Raw genomic sequence first — 23,667 nt, forward strand, 5'->3', positions numbered from 1 at the left:
CAAGGGATAATTTTTTTTTCGACTTCTGCTTTTGTGTGCACTGTGGTGGACGTGCCTTGTCCGCGTCTGCTTGTAAATATTTATGCTTTCCCAATGGATTAAATGAATTTTAAAAATGTAAAATGTCTCATCTATGTCTTCAAACCTGCCTTCTGCTTAAGAGAGAGAGAGAAAGAAAATGATTTAAAGATTAATGTTATAAATAATATCCTAAAATAATTAAAATATTATGTGCACATAAAATATAAAAGCTTCAATCAATATTTAAGGAATAAAGGAAATAATACCTCAGAAACTTATGCACATCATTAAATGATAAACCAGTACTTCTAAACATATTTTCCATGCCACATTTTCTGCAAAGAAGATGTTGGTGGTGAAGCTCCAAGAATATAAATCTTATTAGTTCAAGCAAGCCATAATCACTAATAAGCATTTCAAATCTATAAATAAACATAATAAAAATTAATAAGGATATAAAATAACTCATGATACAAAAAAAATGAAAATTTTTTTGGCAATGAAAGAAGAATCAGAAATCATATAACTTGGAACAATTGAGTAGCACTGTTGAAACATTCTTATCAAATTCTGTAGTAATTAAATTTAAACAATCATCATTTTCAAATTTATCAATTCCAGTATCAATAGAAACCTAGAAACAATAAAAACAAAGCAACAATCAGAATAAGAAAAATAAACCATAAAATTAGAAAAATGTCTATTATTAGAATTAAAATTAATGAAGAATGAAAAATCTTTTACCCATACCATGTATAGTTAATATTGTTCTTGAAACCATTTTAAATACAATAAGTCATTGCTGAAAAGGATTCACTTATCCAAAATTTAAATGAATTTTTACATGAATAATACATAAGCAAACTGAAAATTCAATATGTCAAACTATTTTATATAAAGAAATCAATAAGGATATAACATCAAATATATTAACTAGATTAATAGATTTGCCAACACTAAATCAAGAATGCAAAGAAAAGAAAAATGAAATTAAGGCTGGCACAGTTAAATCAAAATTATATATTACATAGCTTTACAAATTAGAAGAACTGTTTAAAATATTTATTCAATTTTTTTCATGCTATTTTCTTACTTTATAGAAGCAGTACATTCTCTAAATAGTAAGTCTCTAAGTTTCATTATTTCTGATGTGCAATTGAATAATAATGAAGTAATAAATGAATACTTTAAATATGCAAAATAACTTCATCTAATATCCATCAGCAGCGAGTTGAAGCTTTCATTAAACAAATTTACAGTCAGAGGTATTTAAAAATATTCAGTATGATAAATTTTATCATATGTAATAACCAATATACAAAATCATTTGTAGACAACACATTTTATAATTCAACATTTCAAGAATTTTTTGGAATTAAATTTATTTTTAAAAGTAATGTAACAAAGAAGGAAAGAAACATTTAAACTCAACGTTTCTTTAATAACAAAGTCATGTCTTGTTAATTTATTTAAAATGTACAAAATTATGAATAAATATTTGTCTATTCTGGTTTATAAATCCATTTGATTCTGATCAAATAAATAAATTTAATTTCGCATATTAATTCGAAAAGATCAAAATTCAAACAGAAATGCTAATAGTGTTACATGTGATATAATATCTTAATATTCTTATCTGTTCTAGAAATCACTAATATAAAATATAAATTAGTCATCATTTTATGACATTCAAAAAGATTAAGGATTAAAATACTCGGCTTTCATTTAAAAGCAAAAATAAACTATTTCAGAACAAAATTAAATTAAAAAATTTTCGTCACTTCTTCACCAGTACACCTTTTATATAGATTCATGTAAATGATTCACAGCAAATTGTCAGAATTTTAAAAAAAATCAGTTACATATTTTTCTCTACAAATTATCTACTTTTGTTCACATTTTCCCTTTCCTTTTTCAGAAGGATTTGACACTTGCATTAAAAAGTTTGGCAAAAGAAAAATTACTTTAATAAATATTCAGAATAATGTTGAAAAATAAGAACGGGGAAACAAAATGAACAGGAAGGAATATCTCTATATAACAATCCCTCTCCAGAATCTTGGATTTTTCATAGTAAAACAGTTTCTATGTATAACGGAAAAAAAATTCTAGAATAAACGTTTTGACAGAAAATGTTATAAACCTTTCTGATTTTTTAAAAAAAAAGGATGACTGATTATGTTTCCAAAAAGAATCAAACAAGAAAAAAAATTATTTCACTGATTCTTATTGCAACAGATATTCACAGAAGATTAGAAATAATCTATGAAAGACCAATAAATATTTTCCTGTAAATGCAATGCTGTTCTTAGCTTTTGCTCTATGAATTATTTTTCTAATTAGGATTATGAGCTTTATTTTAAATTCAGTTTTATCTCAAATTTCGTATATTGATAGGTGTGCCACTCAAATCCCGAAAAAAATTCTGTTTTTTTTTCCTGTACGTAAATTCAAGATATGTGGAAATGTGTGAATAGTACTCAAGATGATAAGTTACGTTATTATATAAGACATTTTCCCCAATTCTAGTTTCTTTATAACAGTAAGTAATAATATTGTTCATTTTCGGATTCGGAAAAATCTCCGAAAACTTTTTGCCTGTCAGATACGTTTATTTCGACAAAAAAGGGGCGAGAGGGAAAATGAAAGAAGAAGATGTTTATATTTATCAATAGAATGAACTTAGATGATTCATGAAATTGAGAGGAGTAATAACAGCTAATCTTTCTGCTTACCACTCCCTAGTACTGATCTCAGGATCTTGAAACGAACTGTAAGAATCGGGAAACACAAAAAGCTACAAGTTCATAAATGATTTTTCTTTAACAAGAAATTACATAAATAAAATGTGGAGACTTTTCATCAGTAGTTTATAAAAAGTAAAATGTGGTAAGAACTTATACAATGCTAATCAAAGTGTGGTATAATGAAATGAATATTTAAGCAATATTCTCACCCAATTAAAACTAAAAAGAATTGAATCTAATAAAAGAACATTACCTTTCGAATATTAGGCTGATAACATTCCCATTTTTCTATATTTAAAATGTCTTCAAAATATGCTAAGCCAAAATTTCCTCCTGAAAACATAATATTATATAAGAATTTTTTCTTATTGCATGCATGATTTCTAGTTGATGATATAAAAATATATGTTTGATTTTAAAAAAACATGCACACACACAAAACAATCTGATACATAATGAAAGAGAAACAGCGTTTTTGGGGGGATGGCAAAAAAAAAGTTATAAGAAAATTTATAATGTTACAATACCTTTAAAGGACTTAGTTTGATTAAAATTACTAATTAGGATAAGAATTTGACTGCCAATTTCAAAGAACAAGAATAAATTATGAAAACTAGGCAAGGAATTTTATCTTTTAAAAAATGTTTAAAAAATCATCAGCAATAACAAATGTTCTCACACAATCATAAGAAGTGTAATATTTAACAACATACTTAAGTTCAGAGCAATTTCACAATTGGCATCCAAGTATGATCCTAGAACAAGTACACTAGTATTGGCGTTTAAGACAGCAGCCATTTCAAAAATAATTTCCTACAAACACATATAATTTTTTTTATAATTAAAAAGCAAACATTTAAATAATATTTTTATATTGAATTATAAATTATTATTATTGGAATAAAAGAATAAATATGACCAGAAAACATTTTTACAAAATACTTACATGTAATGATGTAAATGATAAGATTTTTAAAAAGTTTTTAATTTTTGTAGGTAATTACCTAAAAATGTAATTATTTATCATACAATTTTAGCAAACAAAAGCTCTATTTAGCTTTATTAATGCAACCACAATACTTAAAATAAAATTGTATCTTTATATAAAAAATAGTTAAAAAAAAAAGAGTCATTTTCAAATATCAGTAAACTTTTAATGTAATATATGAGCTTAAAATATTCCATGATTGACACAATGTCAGTATCAGAAAATGTTACAAAAGATACATGTAAAGGGAGAGACAAAATTTTAGACCGAAATTTCTTACAGAATATTAATGCTCTTAGACTGGCATATAATAAATAAATTGCTTGATGTAAAAAATTTTATTATGAGAATGAGGTGGTTGGGGAAGAAAGTAATATTATAAACATTTGGTAATCAGCAGATAAATATACCTTCATTATGTGTAATATAAAAATCAATATGTACAAAATACAATGGCTGATGCAAGCAATTTAAATGAAACAAGACAGAAGAATCAAACCGAAAATCTTATACCAAAAAGTTTCTAATCAGAGATTCAAAACTGTTTCATGGAATTCTTTCAACAAACAGATTTTCGTTTTAAATCCGAAAAAAAAACAAAACCAGAAACATAATTTATCTTTTTCTGAAAACCTTTTACTTTTAGAATATTTGAAAAAAAAAATTACCTTTTCTGCAGCATTAACCGTTTCTTCATTGGATGGCGTTTCTTCACTTATGAAAGATATTCCATGCTGAATAGCATTTTCCGTTTCTTTTTTTAAATCATAAAGTACCTAAATTGAGAGAAATCAATTTTGAAGCTCCTGTATTAGCACAAGATACTGTATAATCTCTCTACAATATAGTTTCTAGGCCACAGTGGCCTGGGGCTAAGATCTTGGCATCGGAACCGGAGAGTTTTAGGTTCGAGACCCGATTCCACTAAAGAACAGTCATATAACTGATGCATGTTAAATCCTTCGTGGCCAAACGTTCTCCCGCTGGTGTGGTGTGGAAGTGTGGAGGGGGGTGCCAACTCAGGCGTCGTACTCGTCATTTGATAGTGGTTCAAAATTACAAGTTCCGTCCCAACATAGCCCTAGTGTTGCTACAGAACGGGACATTAATATAAATAAACTAAACTAAAAACTAAACCACAATATTGCTTAATATTCTAAATGAAGGCTAATATCATTAAGATATCGTAATAATGTCAGCGGCCTTTTTGTGCTCATAGAATTAGTGCAATAACTAAAAAAATATGCAGGTATTACCACCAGATTAAGAATTGCCATATAATTAACAAATATATTTTTATTACATAAAATGAGATCTATGGAGATTATTCACAATCAGTGACAATGCATAAGGAGTAAATTAGGAATGATTGTATTGATGATGGATGAAACAATATGTAACTGTACACATCTTATGGATGCAGAAAGAGCTACATGAAATTAAAAAAGTTTTCATCTTAAATATGGATTCATTTAGAATATTGCTCAATAGTTTTTGAAATAAAATTAATCTCAAGTACACGAGTCACTTTAAAATCAATTAAGTGCATATACAGATTTTTTTTATTTCTGTATAGCGATATATCTAATAACTTTCTTAGACAGGGTTGCCACTCAAATCTGGAAAAAAAATTTCTGTGCTTTCCCTGTATTTATATTCAAGATATGAGAGGAATTGAAAAAATAGCAGTTATAATGCAATATGATTTTAAGTAGTATAAAAAGCAAGAGAAGGAAGCAACAATTTGACATTATTTGAAATAAAAGCATATCAAAAGAATTTTGCTATTTTACATAAAAAATTTTTTTAAAAAAATTGCCTATATTTACCACCTGGAATTGAGCAAAGAAAATTTATATATGGAGGGATATATTTTATCTCATGCTCTTTAATTGTAAGTCACACAAAATCAAGGACTCAAATGAAATAAAACACAAAACAATTTTGTTATTATGATACAAATTGTTTAATGATTACTTAACAAAAAACATTACTTTTTTTATTTATTCATTTTTACCAATTCATGTATTTGGGCATTAATTTCTGCAGATTTTTCAGCAATCAGTTTCATGAAGCTAATCTTTAACAAATAAGGTACACCATTTTTGTACGACCTAACATACATCTTTTTTTTTTAGCTATTTCACTTTGAGTGAACATATGTGAAAATATTTCTGATATAACATTGAATGCATTAAAGGGCGAATGAGATGCAACAATTTTTAATGCCCATAAAAATTTAGCTTTAAAATTATTGTTCTTGAGCTAAAAAGCTCGAAATCAGTTTATTTTCGGACATTAAATTTGACGTTTTCGGACGACATTTATCATCTTCACCTTCATTCCTTTAGATACAAAGTCTAATATTAATTATGACTTTTTTGAAATGATACTCAATTATGATTTCCTTTTTTTGACATGACTAATAAGTGTCCGTTTCCCCATATTACATAGGCTTATTATTTTCTTATAAAGCAAGCCGTATGCAACAAATGGATTTTGTGGGACTTCTCGAACCCTTTCAACAAAATCAGGTCCGATTTTTTTATTCGTCCAATTCGAATTAAATAAGATTTTTAGAAGCTTATTGTTTATAAAAAAATCTCCAATATACTCTGAATAAGCTTGCAATTTCTCAAATAATAAACGATTCAATGAACTCAAGTGTGAGTGTCTATAATAAATACTATTACGATGCATCAACAGATTGAATGCTGCTGTTTCCGCAAGAGAAATGTATTCTAATCTTTCACACAATTACAGAAGTCTCGAGCATGCTCATTAATGGAAAAAAACAACTGTCTCTCAAACCGAAATTATACAGAAAACAATGAGAGAGAAAGTAGAAAAGGTTCGAGTTTTCGTATCACACAATCGCGATTGGTATTGTTTCGCTTTTGGAAGCAATGAGAATGATCTTTTATTCTTACAATCTTTAGAGATCGGCATTTTTTAGATGGGGAAAAATAACTAAGAAAAAATTCCCTGTTTTTATGAAAATTTTCAAATTTCCTAGCATTTTCCCGTTTTTTATTAGTCGATCTTTAAATTCCCTGTGTTTTCCAGGTTCACCCGGTAGCTTTGCAACTTTGTGAAAAAACAAGAAACTTTGTTTTGTTTCAAAAAACAGAACAAAGTTTCTATTTTTTTTCTCCTTATGTATAAAATCTTTAACAACAAAAATATCTAAGAAATATTTATACATAATACAAGATTTTTTTTAAAAAAATTGGGTGAATATTTCTCAAAGCAATAGTCAAAATGTATTTTTTTTACATTGGCTTTTTAACATATAACACATTTTACAAATAATAGTTAAAACACTAATAAATAGATCTGAAACACATGAATAGCAGTTAATTTAATATTAATGAAATATCACTGCAAAAATCAATACTTTCGAAAATGCTTGCAATTCTCCTTCATAAAGCTTTAAAATATGTCCAGCAAGACCGTGCATTGCATATGCATGAGGTCGTATGAAAGGTATGTATGGCTTAATTTCATCAGCTTTGGAAGTTACATCCTGAAATGGAAATTAAATTTTAGTTCTTGAGAGCATAAAATACTTATATATAACATAATAAGTAAACAAATAAAGGACGAGAAAGATAGCTTGCCAAACTTACTTTAAAAATTGAAATGGATTTTTTTGGTTCAGCTCCAAATGGAGATTTAAAAGTAGAAATGAAATCTTTAAATGATTTAATATCCGGAAATATATCCTCATCAGGAATGGAATATTCCTATAAAATAAAATGAATTTCGTTACATTGAATCAAGATATTTATTCATTTTTTCCAAGAATTTACAACAAATAAGCAAGTTTTTTCCTTTAGCAAACATCATTTCATTTATTAAAATGTTATAATTCATTTAGCAAAAATGTTTTTAAGAACTGAAACAAATTTTAAGAGAGAAAATTTGTAATTTTGTCTGTAGTTGTAGAAAAGCTGTAGAAAATCAACATCTCTAAACACTACTTTTTTAATATAGTCCATGGATCAATCTAAGAAGCCCTACATTGAGAAATTTTACCTTCTTATATGCAAGAGAAAAATACTGTAACAGTAAAAATATTTTACATGGAGACTTTCACCATCTTTAGATATTTAAAATTTATTAAATGATTTTATTACCAATTTGTTTTGGCAAAAATTATTGTAATAAAATATGTATTTTATAGGAAGGAAAATCTGGTAACAGTTTCAGATCAATATCAGCAATTTTTTTGAACAATTAAATTTATTCAGGAGGGGGGGGGAGATGAAAAATGCCTACAAATATATATTTTTTTAAAATTTAAATTCCAGAACCCCCAAAAAATTCGTATTTTAATAATTTACAATTTCTTATGATTTTTGCAAGTTCTTATTTCGAAGAAATAAATACACATTTTCTAATATCCTAAGCCACCTATCATTGTGCACATAAAATTTGCTTTTTAATGCTTTTCAAGAAAAAATGTCATAAGAGTACATTTTTTTCTCAATTTTAACACATAAAAAAACTATTTAAAATACGAGAACACTTTTTTCAAATAGATAAAAAAACATATTTGCAGATAAGTCTTCTTTTAAAAAATATTGCCACCTAAATTTTTGCTAAATATTGGCTTCTGTATAACACATATTTAAGTAAAATTATAAAAATTTAGCTCAAATTAAACAACAGCAATATTATATATATATATTGTTTGCATTAATTAGGAAAAATAAAAGCTATGGATGTAATAAATAAAAATATTGGAATGCCATCAAATTAAAAAGTGATTGTAAGAAAATATGCATTAAAATAAAATTAAAAGCTCAAATAAGTTCAATTCACATTACTTTCTTGTCATCAATAGATTTTGATTTTACCTATGAGGGGCCTTAAACTAATTAAGCACCCTTGACCTCATCTTGTTAAAATCCACCATTAATCCTACATATCTAATAATTAGATCATGAGATATCTAATTATTAAAGTTACATAAAAATATCATGAGTAAATCAAGCATTTGGTAATGCAGCTCTTTAAAGCATTGGCTCTTTAAAGCCACCATATATATATTCATATCTTATTTTAACAAATAATACATTTTAATGCTCTATGCCATAAGTTGGCAAAAAATTCTAATCACTGATAACTTACTCATTGTTGTAGAATCGATTCATTATTATACTAAGCTAGCATTTTATTATTTAGCATAGCATCAAGTTTATATTAGTTGAGAAAAAGGAATAATAATGATAAAAAAAGAAATTATATATAGGCTTAAAAGAAATACATAATAACCACTAAATAGATTAAAAATGTATGATAACTTATTGGTGGATTTTTTTTTTTTTTTTAATTCTAAGAAGAAAATTTTAACCTCTCGTTCTGATCCTTTTTGTTCAGCAGATTGAGTTATCCCAGCATATTCCAAAGCTCGTGCTTTCTATTAAAACATTAATAAAAATATTTATAAGTTATATAGATTAAGAAGATCTTATGCTAAAACTAAATGCTAAAATACTGAGATTCCTTTGACTTTTAAAATCTAAATGCATTTGAATTATTTTTCATAATTTTTAGTCCTATCCATTAGCTGCACAGAAAAAAATATCATTAAAGAATTAAAGTTCAATTATATACATCAAACAAAGTGAACATTTTAATTAACATGATGCTCCACTAGTAAAGTTGACCCCCACTCACTCTGATACAGCACAACATAAGCAATCAATTTCAATGTATATATATTTTTTCTTTTTCTGTTCTTAAAGCTGCTTGAATTTGTGAAGAACTGAATTGAAACGTGTTAAGAAGAACTGCCATAATATTTTTTATTGATATCAATTACATAGTAAAAAAATTAAGTTAATATAGTACAGAATACAGTTAAAAAAAAAAGAGATTTACCATCCATGTTTTCCATATACCAAATAACTGAAATAAAGATAAAGCACTTGAATTTAAGATTTAAAAAAATGGAAGAAAAATTTAAAATATATTTATTTGTAAAACTAATAATGTTTAATAACGACTAGTTTTACTTGTCATGCTAATTATGTTTTTTTATTCTACTTTATAAATTAACTAATATTTTATGAACATCTTACACACACACACACACAAAAAAAAAGAATTTGTGTCTCATAATACTAAATAAATTTATATCAATCTTTTAATAGATACAAATGGCTTATAAATCCAATCTGTAATTTAATTCCATGTTTTCTCATTTTAAAATGAAAATTTTGTTTCATTCAATCTGTTTTTTATTCCATAGGACAATATTAATTTTTGTTTGCTTTATTACTTATAATTTCAATATAACCAGGCAATTTAAAATGAATATTAAAAATCAAAACGATATTTTGAACGACACTGCTTGTATTAAAAAGTTTCATGCATATACAAATTCAAAGAAAAATTATTACTTTATATTACCTCATATTGTCGGTATTTTCTCAGAGCTGTTTCAAGTTTATCATATGCAATTACAATTCGCTTCTTTACCTCTCGTCTCATCATCTTAATTAATTTTTCGATTTCTTTGAATTTTGATCGCTTTAACATTTCAAGTTCTTCTTCTTTAATACCAAGGACAGCATTGAATATTGTATCCAAGTTAACAAAAACTTTTTTAGTCTGCAAAATATAAAATGAAATTTATTTTATAATCTCATTTAAAGTACAAACTTTTTTTTAGCCTTGACACACTTTTATACTTAACATAAAAAAAAACTAAATTAATAGAAACTAATAGAAAATTACTGTAAAGTGAAGAATATGTAATAAATGCTTATTTTAAGGAACATAAGCTATATTAATATGACAAGAAAGACATTTTACAGATTCAATTCTTTAGAAAAAAATGAGGTTTCAATTTGGGATTAATTTGACATTAAATGTGCCGTGATTAATTAAATGACCATTTTTTAATATATTGATGAAATAACAGTTACAATTAGTGCAAATATTAGGTTCTTAAAATATCTAGAATTGATTGATAATTTGCGTTAAAAAGTAAAAAGTTTTTAAAAAATTCTTTAATTTTTTAAAATTTAAATCGTAGAAAAAAAAAGTCAATAAGAAATTTAGCATACAATATGAGATCAAATAAGATAATATTTTTAAAAAATAAAGAATTATACCTCTAAACATATTAGATTGAGGGAGAAACATTTACTAATTTTTAATATTGTATTAAATAAATAGTCATAAATTTTAATTGAGGTAAAATATTTTCATGCACTATACAGAGTAAAAGCAGTCACAAATATGGAATTTTATTGAAATATTTTTTATAGATGAATGAACACGGAAAAAATATTTTAAAAAATAAACAAACCTCTAGTTTCTTATCTAAATATTTTTCTAATTCTTTTTTGTTCTTTAAAGAGTGTTTTTCTTTATTCTTTAGTTCTACCACATCAATGAATATATCTTTCAGTGAGCATATAACTTGCGAATCCTTTAAAAGAGATACGAATAATTAAGACATTTTTGGTAGAAAACATTACTTCATATATAAATATTAAATGCCAATAAAAATCAATATTATACATCACCTGTTTTTGAAACATACCTCACTTTTGACAACATCAAGCATATGCTGCATTTGCTTCTCTTTCAACATAACACTCTCTTCCATTTCCTGCCTTTTTGATTTTATGAAATTTTTCATGATGTATTTCCTTTGTTTAATTACGTTGCCAATTTTGACACGTTTTAAAGAGATTTCATTTTCAATTTGCTGAACTTTTATTTCATACACTCGGTTTACAAATGCCTAGAAAAAGTAAAATTAATCAAACTACATAAATTACAAAGTTACAGAGCAACTAGCATAACCATCTAGGTAATGCTACATTTTCGGATGTATCATTTTTTTGAAACTAAAGCAGGCTGTTACTTTTTAAAATCTATTTTAAATTCTATGCATAAAGTTAGAAGGACAAAATATGTAATCTAAGAAAATATTTTTGAGGTTTCATAGTGACCTATATAATTTTTGACCTATGTAAGTTTTATAGGTGTTTTCTTTTTTTTAGTGCTTGATCATTCATTTATAAAGTACATTTAAATTAAATGATAGTAGGAACTGATGACAAATCCAACTTAAATGTAGTATTGATATCAATTTATTTCAAGATCCACATTCAGTCAGCCAATATTTTAAATGATAAAATATCAGCACCCATAAAATCTCTTCTTTAATTTATCTTTAATCTGAAAAAAAAAAGATATAAAATCTTTAATAATAATAATAAATGAATATACGCGTGCATGTTGGCATTTTACAAGATGACTGTTTCACCTAATTTCATATTTTATAAGGTAGATGTTTCATTTCTACTTTGGAAAGTATAAATGAATATCTCAGAGTGATTTTTTTAAAATTACTTAATTAAAAATTTAGGAAGATTTTGGTATTTATATGTGGCAGTTCATGGAATTTTTATTAAATAAGGCTAATTTTTTCAGCTTTTATTTCAATGTAAAAAAATTGTTCTTTTTAATCGTATTAATCTAATTTTGGCACTAATTTTCATACATTTTGTCAATTTTTTAAAAATATTTATATTTACATAATTTTAACAATATATTTTATTGTTGCAATGAAATTCAAACCATTATCGTTATTTCATCAAATAATTTATTATGTGTTTTCTATCGTTATTGAAAAATAAGGCAGACATATTCTGCTTCTTATCTGCACAGTTTTTATTTATTAGATTTATGAGCCTTTTAATGGTGTAATGCCACTGATAGTAGACACCTTAACTTAAATCATTCCATTTTATAATCTATGCAGTTAACATGAGGAATCAGATAGGAAAACTACATTATCTCAAAAGTTAATGCAAAATTTGAAATAGATTAAATAAACATTAACATTTTTAATGGCATTATATAAAGTCATGGGGCTCGACTCCATTAGGAAGGTTCCCTTATCAGTAAATATACTGTCCCAATTTAATGCTTAAAAAGTTTTAGTTCATAGGATCATAAACATCAAGTTATGCATAAGAGATTCAATTGAAAGTAAACATAAACTGTATTCTTAATAAAATAGCTGGTCAGTAAAAGTGATAAGTAAAACATTAAACTTAAGTCACAAATTATAAGTGAAAAATCATAAACTGTCATTCTGTATTTAATATTCTTACCAAAGTCTATATTCATAAAAATTAATAAAATTTTTTAGTTATAAAACAAAATATCTTCTGTTATTGGAATTAATAAAACTTGAGTAGTCTACCTGAAGTTTTACATTCTATATAATTAATATAAATTCTATACATTTAATATAAAATTTGTCAACTTTTTAATAAAATACCATAGAATAAATTTTTCTTGTCTGATAAAATTAAAGATATTAATATCCACCAATAAAGAAAATATGTATTTGTACAGGCTAGAATATTTGACTTAGAACTATTAAACTTGGATCATATATACTTTGGAGGATGGGAATATACACATCTTACAGCAATTAATTAATAAAAAATTTAATTATAACTAATTTAATTAATTAAATTATAATTAATAAAATTTAATTATAATTAATAAAAAATTAAGCAAATTTTTATTTATTTTATGCGATAACTTTGAGGTGACTAGTCATATAATAAATGAAACATAGTCATTGAAGTAGAAAGTTTAATTTGAAAAACTAAACATTAAAATAAAATGTTAAGTCAATAAAAGTAATGTAATAAAATGAAAATATGAAGATCTGATGATTTTAAAAATTATTATAAATTAGTAATTTATGAATCTTTAATAATTTTAAACAAATTACCTCTGTATCCTTATCTGGTTCAGACGCCTTTTCACTTTTATCCTCCAAAGAACTAGGGGACTAGAAAAATATCAATAAACATTTTTAATATTTAAAAATAAATAATATTTCTGATTTAAATCTGAGAATATAAGTAATTTCTGTTTAAATTAATAGAAATTATGAAAAAACATCTTTATATAAGAAAACTGCAACAGTAAATGTATTTAAAAAATGTTAATATTCATCAATATCCATGGATTAATTTAAATTAGCAACAAATGGAATAAAGTTTCCATATCCAAATTTAAATTCCCCAACATTAGTTAAAAACCCAAATAAAAATACACTCTAATTTCTACTATTGTCAGATGGATTTGTGTTACTAAAATTAAGCAGGTATTGAACATTGAGTAGCTTGCAATGAGAGTAATTGGAAATTCTATGGCAATTAGATTATTGTAGTAATGAATACTATTATCAATCCTTGACTCATTTAAATAGATTACTTTGTTTAATTTTATATTAGATTTAGTTTATTTTAGAATTTTCTACACAACTATTTTATTATGGCTATTAAAATGTTAAATTTTGGACCAAAAGAACACAGTTGAATGGAAGGAGAGTCTCCTCCATCCCCAAAAAAGCTCTAAAATGCTGAGCGTAATTTTTCCTAGACATTGCTAAAAGTTTGGCTGTTGAAATAGATGATTTAATATTGGTCCTACTCTTGCTTTTAGAGAATGCATAATACCAACCTGCAAGAATATAATGTAAATGAATTCTGGCCCTGGGGCATATTTGTATTGATGTAATCAGTTCATTCAACTGAATACTGCTTCCTATTTTGTAGTTACCTTATATATTCATTAATTTATACTTCCACTTAATGCAAGCTGAAGAACTAAGAAGGTACAATAAATCAGATCAACTGTGTAATCATAAGAAAAAAGAATAGGGAAATGTGGAACCAAAATTGGCACCAAATCTCTAGTCTCCTCAACTTAATATAAAATATAATTATTAATAAAATCGTATTTAATCAAAAAGAATAAAATTATTTGATTTTAAAAATTAAAGACCAAGTAGCATCAACAACATACTGAAAATAAGTCAAGATGAATAGACAAAAATTAAATACCTTGATGGCTGTTTCCACCACTTTAGCATTTAATTTTACTTCTAAATCTAAAAACTCTTTTATCACTTTTTTATCCATCTTTAATTTATTTTCTTGCTTTCTTACTTCAAAATAATTATCAAACTGCAAAAATGGTTTCAACTGAAAAAAATAATGTTTCATTTTATTAAATATATATGAGGATAAAAAATTATTAATAAAAAAAATAAAGCATCTAAGAACTGAAAATATTCTTAATGCAAAATAGAAGAGGAAAAAAAGCATATTTAAAAACAAAAATCTTAACGAAATACAAAATTTCATAGAAGCAAATTTATATTCATTAGAAGTGATCAGGAATAAGATAGCAAAACTGTGTCTAAGAAACATCTAAAAAGAGTGAAGATAACAATTAGAATCTGATAAATTTCACTCATAGAAATACACAGAGCTTCTGCTTTAATTATTAATTTACTTTTAATATAAATTTAAAAACTTACATTGCCCGTACTTACTTCTTTCTCAGTTTCATTAATTTCCTGGATAGATAACTTTTCATCACTCAAATTTTCCTATAGAAAAGAAGGGGAAAAATCTTAAATCTAGCATTAATATGATTATAATGACATGCACCTAAAATACCATTAATGTAATATAAAAATATAACTGCTAAAAAAATGCAAAAAAAAAAAAGATTTTAAAGGCAGTATCAAAAATTGAACCTTATATTAAATTGTAGCAAGAATATACTGAAAAAAAAATTACTAAAGGATCACATTCAAGATATTATTCTTAACGGCAAGATATATTTCAATCAATAATGATGCAAATGAATAAGCTTCAAAGCAAAAATCAAATTCTTTGTATATTATTCATAAATTTTATAAAAACTATTTTAAGTCAGAGTTCAACAACTATAAGAATATCTTTTCTCTTTTTATCGGTAGTTATACATTCAATGTTTCAAATCAACTCTTTGCTCGTGCAATGCCAAATGTGGGAAAAAGTATTCTTTGACAAAAAGCAAAGTGACAAAAGAATAGTAATTTAAAATGAAATAAACATAAATTATATTGCAAATCGAAAAAAAAACACCTGTTGAATGAAATCAAAGTTATCAATAGAATCACATTAATTTAAGATCTGATGTAAATCATGCAAAATTAAAGAAATTCTTTGAAGATAAAGAGATAAAGGGGGAGAGAAGAGTAATAGAAAAAAATCATTTAAGGAAATAAATAAATTAATTAAGGAATTAACACAATATTTCATATATAATTCAAATAGTTTATCTCTTGGAAACAATTTTTTTTTTTAATATATTAAAACTCAAACATCTATATTTACAGAAACATAGCCATTGAAATGATTTCTGAGATCAAAGATACCAGTAAATTATGAGGACTATAATAAAGCTTCCTTTCTTTCCAATTAATTTTATTATACACATATAAAATAAATGTTACTGGCTAGAAGAGGTATACCAAAAAAGAAAAGAAATAAAAAAAAATTAGACTCATCAAGTCATTTTCTGCTATTCTTTTTACTTTCTATCATATAAAGAATACAAGGAGAAATTTTTGTAATCGTCAAAAAATTCGCTTGAAGGTTCAACCAATCTTCACATTTCAGAACTCTATGAGTTTGAAAAATATTTTTTTGGAATTATGTCAGTCTATTGTTCTCTTTTAGGGAATATGATAATTTAAAAATACTTTGAGCTAAACAATGAAATTTAGGATGTAGTTTTTACATACAATTTTTAGATTTCCATCGAATTTTGGAAGAAAGAATTGAAAGTTTGTTTGTTTGATTTGGTGGATGTGAAAAACAATAACAAGATAACACAAAGTTTAATTAGAAAATATTTGGTACATAGTTTTAACATCTAAAATGTAGATCTGTATTGAATAACGAAAAAAATCTGTCAAATAATTGGCTGTCTGTAGACCTGCATATAAACCTAAAAACTTAGAAATGAAACAAAATGTTGAATAAAATTTGATATATGAATTTGTTACAAAATTATAATTTTGTGTCAAATTTTTAAAACAGGCGGACAGAAATAAGGTGTTCAAAATGCATGCTCAGTTTTCATTCTAATGTGGCAAAGAACAAAGTGCTTAAGTGTGGGATTTGAAAAGAAAAAATTTGAACACTTGTGAATTTCTTTCCTTCACTCAATGTTCATGATTTTTATGCAAGAGGGTGGGCAGGATAAGAGCTTTGTTAAGGAAAATGAAAGAAAATTTCAGAGAAATAATTCATTTCTGCTTGACAAGAGCATGTATCTCAAACCTTACAAATATATATTTTTTTCTCAGAAAGAGTAAATACAAGAAAAAAAAATCACAAACCTTAATATCTTCATCTTTTGTTACATCCTTTACAGCTGCTAAAATATCTGCCTTTTTTTTATTCACATCTTCAACAATAAGTTTTTTATGGACGTTTCTTTCAAGTTCAGATTTTTTCAGTGTGAACGTTGTTAAAAATAAATCACTGAAGTTAACAGTAATTTCATTGCTCTAAAATAATATTGAAAATAAAAAATGTAATTATTATTTATAACAAGTTAATTTTAAGTAATATTGTTAAGGTGATAAATAATAATTGATTCTTATGCATAGAATTTTGCATTTCATTTTTGCTTTTAAAAAGAGGGTAATTCTGAAAAAGTGACTATGTGAAAATGAAAATGTTAAAAAATTATTAAATAATAATAATAATAATAAAACCAAAGAAAATTTTTTTAATAGCATTGAACAAATTTTAATATTAATTTTTAGACACAAAATATATCTTGCATTTATTCCCTACAAGTGTAAAAATGGGGAATTTCTAATAAATTTAATGATTCATGAAGTATTAATTTTATATTAGTTTGCTACTAATTTTGTAATCATAAAATTATGTAGTTTTTGATTAGAATTTAAATAAAAGGTAGAGGGCACAAATTAAAATTTTTAAACAATAAATTTCAATTTATTTGAATATGAAAAATCAATAAACTTCTTGGAAAATGACGTTTTGTAAGAATTTCTCTTTATAAGCAAAAATGATTTATAACAACAACAAAAAGAAAAAAAAATATTACAATTCGAATGAAATTTGTTTTTAAGTTAATATTTTTTATAAAAATATTTCATATTTACAAAAAAATTCAAGAGATTATATAAAAGACTATTCTTATAAATGTTTGCAATTTTTTTATTTGACTCCACTCATATGAACAATCTTGCTTTGTCAAATAATTCAGTTTAAGCGCAATAAAACTTTATTCTTATATCCTTTTGAAAGAATTTTAATCTTTCAGAACAAATGCAAAAATTACATACAAATTACACAAAAATTATTAATTCTAATAAAAATTTCCGATTATTAATATGGAATTTTCTTAAAGGCATTCTACAATTACTCTCTTAATATATAATAATAATTACTCTCATAATATATAATAATAATTACTCTCATAATTATACAAATATAATAATAATTTTTATACTAATATAGATTATAATTATTCCTAAAATTATATTTGCTTAGAAATCTCTATTCACATCAAAAGTAGCAATATATGGGATGGATATTAGCTAAAAAAATACAAGAATTACGGAAATTAATGATAGATAGAATAAACGAATGAAAATGCAAGAAAAAAGAATAAAGCACAAAAAGAATAAAAATCAATCACATTTTTTTCTTTTTCTATCAGTAAGATATTAATCTTAACACTAAAATTATTTTTTAAACAATAAAAAGTATGTCCACTCTTATTTCTTCCATTCATACAACAAAAATTTCTATTTTGATGCTTTTGGCATAATGGTGATACAAGCTCAGATGCAATTTAAGCATAAGTTTGAATGTTTTTGGATATTTCTTAGCAGCAAAACATTAAATTTGTCCCAGGAATTTTCATTGTAAATATTTTAGAATACATAAAAGCAATTTCCCCACGTTGATGGGAGCTTTAAAAATACTTTTAAAGCATCACAAAAATAAAAAAAATAAAAATGAATTATTACCAGCATCTAGAAAATATATAAATCTTGCACATCTAAATATGGAAAAAACCTTTAACTGAAAGTATCAAATATCTCCCTATGTAATCATTGTATATTAACCAAAGTGTGAATTCTGGGTAATTTTCCCATTTGGAATCTATTCATGGCATTAAAAAGAAAGGTGTTGCCATAGGAAGTTTGAACAATTTTAAACATGTAGAGCATCCCCTATGGATATTTTATGTTAATATGTTAGTATAAGTTACTAGTTTTAGAGAGGTATTTTTCGTTTGCATATGCGATGATTGACAGTAGAATAAAGTTGAGTGGCTTCCCTTTTCTCTCTTTTTTCCCCCTGCAACTGTACATATTTCATCCATTATCTAACAAACATCATCAATATTGTCTTACAAATAATTTTTATTATTTAATTGTCTTATTTAGAAAAAATCAACTCATTAATAAAATTATATAAATCACAACTAAACAATAAGTAAAAAGAAGATAAAATATTTATCAAGAAAATATAAACTAATAATAAAAATATTATTAATACAAATATTTACTTCGGTTTCAGTAATCTCTGCTCCTTCAGTACGTATGTCTTGAAGGTACTCAATATCAGAAGAAATACTCTCCCTTTCAATTTTAAATGTTTCCAACATAGAACAGTACAGAGTCTGGGATGCTTCAATGAGTCTTTTATCCTGGTTGAAGGAATGCAGTAAAATAATTTATCTTTAAGTAAAGGGTGGGGGAGAATCAAACTTCATTGAATGATCAATTAAATAAATTTAGAAGCTCACCTTTGATTCCAATTCCTTTTGAACGTATGAAAAAGTACATGTTTCTGGAACAAGAAATTCGATGAAGGCATTATTTGCTTCCATGACAGCTTCTAGGGCTGGAGAATACAGCAAACTGCTCATGTTGCTCTATCACATAAAAGAAAATCACATTAAAGATGCACAATCAAAGAAACACAAATTAATTTTATTGAATGCAGTCTAATTTATAAATACTTTAATTTTTACTAGTTAAAATAATCTAATTTTTGTTCCAAGTATACCTATCTATAGAAGGCATTTTTCCTTAAACTAATCGTAGTCTGTGGATAAACAAATGGATTGCAATATACTATTTCAAATCATTATACTATTGAATATTTGCTAACTAAGCTTGTCAAATCAGATATAATAAATATTAGACATTTATACAAATATATCTGTAATAAAAAGGGAACTTGAATAGCAAAATGCACTGCTTTTAAAATTTAAAAAAAAAAAAAAAAAAAAAAAGAAGCGAACGTGAATAGATAAAATGTATGCAATTATGAAGTAAATGCTATCGTTAAAGTTTGAGGAAAACAAGTAACTCAAATGTATTTTTCTGTCTTATGAAAATTCTTTTTATAGCAAAGAATTTACATTTTTTTTAAATTAAAAATTTCCTTTACAAATCTCATATAAGCTGTTTCAATGGGAAAGCTCACTGAAATATGCAACAAGTAATTTTAAAAATATGAAATGATTTATTATATATTCCACTACACAGATATATAATTATTATGAATCATGTAACTAAGAAAACATTCATCTGACAAAAAATTTCTATCTAATCTCTTTTAAAATAAATCAGAATTTTAAGCAAAAGGTTGAATCCTATTGAAATATGTTTTCTCAGGACTGATAATTTTAAGCTTATTAACATATAATGAGTACTGTGCCATTTACTTAATAACATTCAAGCCAATATGTAAATTAAACTATTTTAATGATTTGTTTTATTTCAAAAGCATTCATTATTTTTTAATGACTTCTTTGATATAAAATGTATTATTAAATGATTATAAGCAATTATTGAATACATTCATTACTTGAAGTGTTATATTTATCTCTCTCTTTCTGATTGATTGAAGAAGGACTGGGACTCTTTCAAGAATGTTCATTTATAAATTAAATATGTATCAAAAGAAAGTAGAAGAAAATACCTCCTCCTCTATTAAATTCAGTAATTCTTGCATTTTTTGTGTTTCTAGTTGACGTTTTTCCAAACAAGTTTTTAAATGTTTTCCACACACAGCTAGAACTTGCAACACCTTCAAAAATAGTACGAAAAGTAATTAGTGATATAGCTATCGTGAGATTAGTAGAGACAATTACATTGCCATATGAAAAAACAACATTTAAGTTGTATCATCAGAATTAATTATATTAATTGCTTGGTGATAAAATTGCTAAATGATTAAATAATAATCTTGGTTAAAAAATATGCAAGTTAGCAAAAATTCCTGATTCACAACATACGGACAATCTAAGAAAATAATGCCTTACTTTTAGATTCAAGCTTTCTTATCCTCTTGAAATTTCAATAAACAATAAAGGAGAGTATCTATGCATGTATGTTGATCCTCTACAAGCCAGATTGTTTGACACACAGTTATTGAAATTGGCACATAGATGATGAATGTGTAACTTGAGGCATTTTTAAAAAAATTTAATTCATTAAAAATTAAGTATAATTTCCGAAATTTGTCATAACTTTGAAAAATATTATTGCTTGAAAAGCTGATAATTAGCTGATATTTATTAGCTGATAATAAACATAATGAATATTTCTAGTAAACCAACTGGTTGCCAAAGACAGCTAATTATAAAATATTTAAAATAATTAATAAAAGTAAACATAACATAATTAGGCCAAGGAAGTGAAAAATTTTTTATTGTAAAATCTGATAAGATAACTGTTACTTTCAGAAACAAGCAAAATAAAAATTGTAAATAGATTCTAATTAATAGATAAACTAGATTCTATTATTTAATTATAAAAAATAAAATAAAAGTTGTTAATAAATGCTGGAACGATTCTGAAAAAAATTTGGCCCTGTATGCTTTATAGGTTTATTTTTCTTATTTTTTGAGAATAGTAATATACAAATAAGTATGAAAAAAATTGATGGTTAATTTGACATGCCACATTATACAGTAACTTACATAATTTAGATCATTAGCAATGACACAATATTTATCAAATAAAGTGTATATTAAATATTACAAAAATCACTCCATACATCACTTTCAGGTGACCAACTGTCATGATCACTAGTTAAATTATGGATTTCCTCATTTCTATCATTGACACCTTGCCGCAATACATCTTTGCAGTCAGACAGAAGCTCTGAACCCTTGAGAGAAATGTGGGAATTTAATTATTTCTTAAAATAACAAAATAATGCAAAAATTAATCCAATAAACACTAAACATTAATTTGGATAAATATCAAAAATTGAATTATTTTTACCTCTGCTGATCCCATGAATAGCAGATAAGACAAATCAGAGTTCATATTTTTGACTTCTTCTTCAATTTTGTGAGTAGCATATAAAAAATCCTTTTCACAAAAATTGAAAATAACATTTTTCTAAATAAAAAAAATTTATTAGCTAAAAAAAAGGCAAGCAATAATCTATAAATTATAATTTAATTGAGTCAAATATTATAATTTAAATTTAAATATTATAATAAAATTTTAAATGTTTAATTAACTAAGTTCCGAGTATTGAAAAATGCAGTACAAAACAAAAAGTGATCTTTTTTTTTTTACATTACACATTTAATAATTAAAGACTGCAGTAGCCCATTAGAATTTAGCCTATTTTAGAATTTAAAAATTACCCACATACAGTTCAAATTCACACACATATATATATAGGACAATAAATTCACAAAAATTACTTTCTCTATAAAATATAGAAATGAATTTTTAGTAACTTAGAAAAATTAATCAATACTTTGTTACATTTTAAGTTCGAAATAAATGTTTAATTTTACTAAAAAGATAAATAGGAAGTTCCTTTTAGGACAATAATATTTTAAGAATATAAAGCACATAATATACTAACTTCCTCTTGCAACAAATCGATGGTATTTGTAAGTCTATCCAGTTCAAATTCTATTGAATTTAAAGCTTCCAGGTTAAAAAATTGAACATTTTCCAAGCAATCTTTACACACTTTTGAAACATAAGAATCCTGAATAAATTAAATAAAATTATTAAATAAACTTACAAGTAAGAAAATGAAATATTCATAATAATTAAGTCTATTATAGCAGAATTAACAAAGTAAAGAACTCTTAAAAGATTATCTAACAGTTTAGAGCAAAAGCATAAGAAATAATTGAAAACAGAAAAAAAATTATTCTAATATCGCAAATGAATATGATAAATGCAGTGAACTTTAAAACGATATTTGCAATGGCATTAAATTTAAATGTCTTATTTTTATTCTGGCAATTATTGATATTTCTTATAAAATAAACACATTCATAAGTTTTTAAATATAGTTTTTATATAAAAAATAAGGAATAATTTATTAAATGTTTGATTAACTTATTTAAACTGCATTTAATTCATTTGTATTTCCCTAATTACTTTTATTGAAATGAGCCTTCTTCTGATACTGAGTATATATATGAATATTAAGAAGAATTAATAAAAAAATTAACTACAGAATATATCATAGAAAAATAAAGATTTGAATTTTGATAATTTACTTTACTAAATTATATATATAAAAAATTATCAAATTTATTTTAGAGAAAACAACATTTTTCCATTTATAAATTTGTACCAATTTTGTTACTATCAGTTGTCTTTATTTTCATTTTTTTAAAGTAGATAATAAGAACACTTTTTGTCATATCTATTGCTTTCTTGAGATATATGTAATGGTTTAATGGAATTTATAAAAAACATTTACACAGTCATTTATATTTTGATATATTTTTCACTAAAGGATTATTGAACATATGAAGAGGGAAAAAAGTAAAATGACATTCAAAATGAAACTTTACACCTGCTGAAAGAAAATTACTTTGCTTCATTAACATAAGTATTATTTTTGGGAAGACATGCTGCTATTTTCTTTTATTGTTGAATTTTAAAATGAACTGAATGAAATGAAATGATGAAGTGAAATGAGTGAAAAGAAGAGGGGGAGAGGGTAGGTATTTTGGTTTTGAATT

General features: G+C 24.9%; 1 protein-coding gene across 1 annotated transcript in view; it reads right to left on the minus strand.

Moving 5' to 3' along the window:
- Nucleotides 1-307: 307 nt before the first annotated feature.
- Nucleotides 308-23,667, minus strand: part of LOC129980747 (uncharacterized) — a 198,303-nt gene continuing 174,943 nt past the window's right edge. Inside the window, exons 95-114 of the mRNA XM_056091129.1 lie at nt 22,545-22,673; nt 21,944-22,063; nt 21,714-21,827; nt 20,634-20,741; nt 19,450-19,578; nt 19,210-19,350; nt 16,994-17,164; nt 15,152-15,208; nt 14,658-14,798; nt 13,538-13,597; nt 11,318-11,521; nt 11,081-11,203; nt 10,177-10,377; nt 9,116-9,181; nt 7,386-7,502; nt 7,154-7,282; nt 4,425-4,532; nt 3,482-3,581; nt 3,022-3,101; nt 308-443 (exon numbers count right to left, since the gene is read on the minus strand). Coding sequence (XP_055947104.1) covers nt 438-443; nt 3,022-3,101; nt 3,482-3,581; nt 4,425-4,532; nt 7,154-7,282; nt 7,386-7,502; nt 9,116-9,181; nt 10,177-10,377; nt 11,081-11,203; nt 11,318-11,521; nt 13,538-13,597; nt 14,658-14,798; nt 15,152-15,208; nt 16,994-17,164; nt 19,210-19,350; nt 19,450-19,578; nt 20,634-20,741; nt 21,714-21,827; nt 21,944-22,063; nt 22,545-22,673 — 2,304 coding nt within the window. The 3' untranslated portion in view covers nt 308-437. The remainder of the gene's footprint in view (nt 444-3,021; nt 3,102-3,481; nt 3,582-4,424; nt 4,533-7,153; nt 7,283-7,385; nt 7,503-9,115; nt 9,182-10,176; nt 10,378-11,080; nt 11,204-11,317; nt 11,522-13,537; nt 13,598-14,657; nt 14,799-15,151; nt 15,209-16,993; nt 17,165-19,209; nt 19,351-19,449; nt 19,579-20,633; nt 20,742-21,713; nt 21,828-21,943; nt 22,064-22,544; nt 22,674-23,667) is intronic.

The sequence above is a fragment of the Argiope bruennichi genome, chromosome 8, assembly GCF_947563725.1.
Source record: "Argiope bruennichi chromosome 8, qqArgBrue1.1, whole genome shotgun sequence".
Classification (NCBI taxonomy): domain Eukaryota; kingdom Metazoa; phylum Arthropoda; class Arachnida; order Araneae; family Araneidae; genus Argiope; species Argiope bruennichi.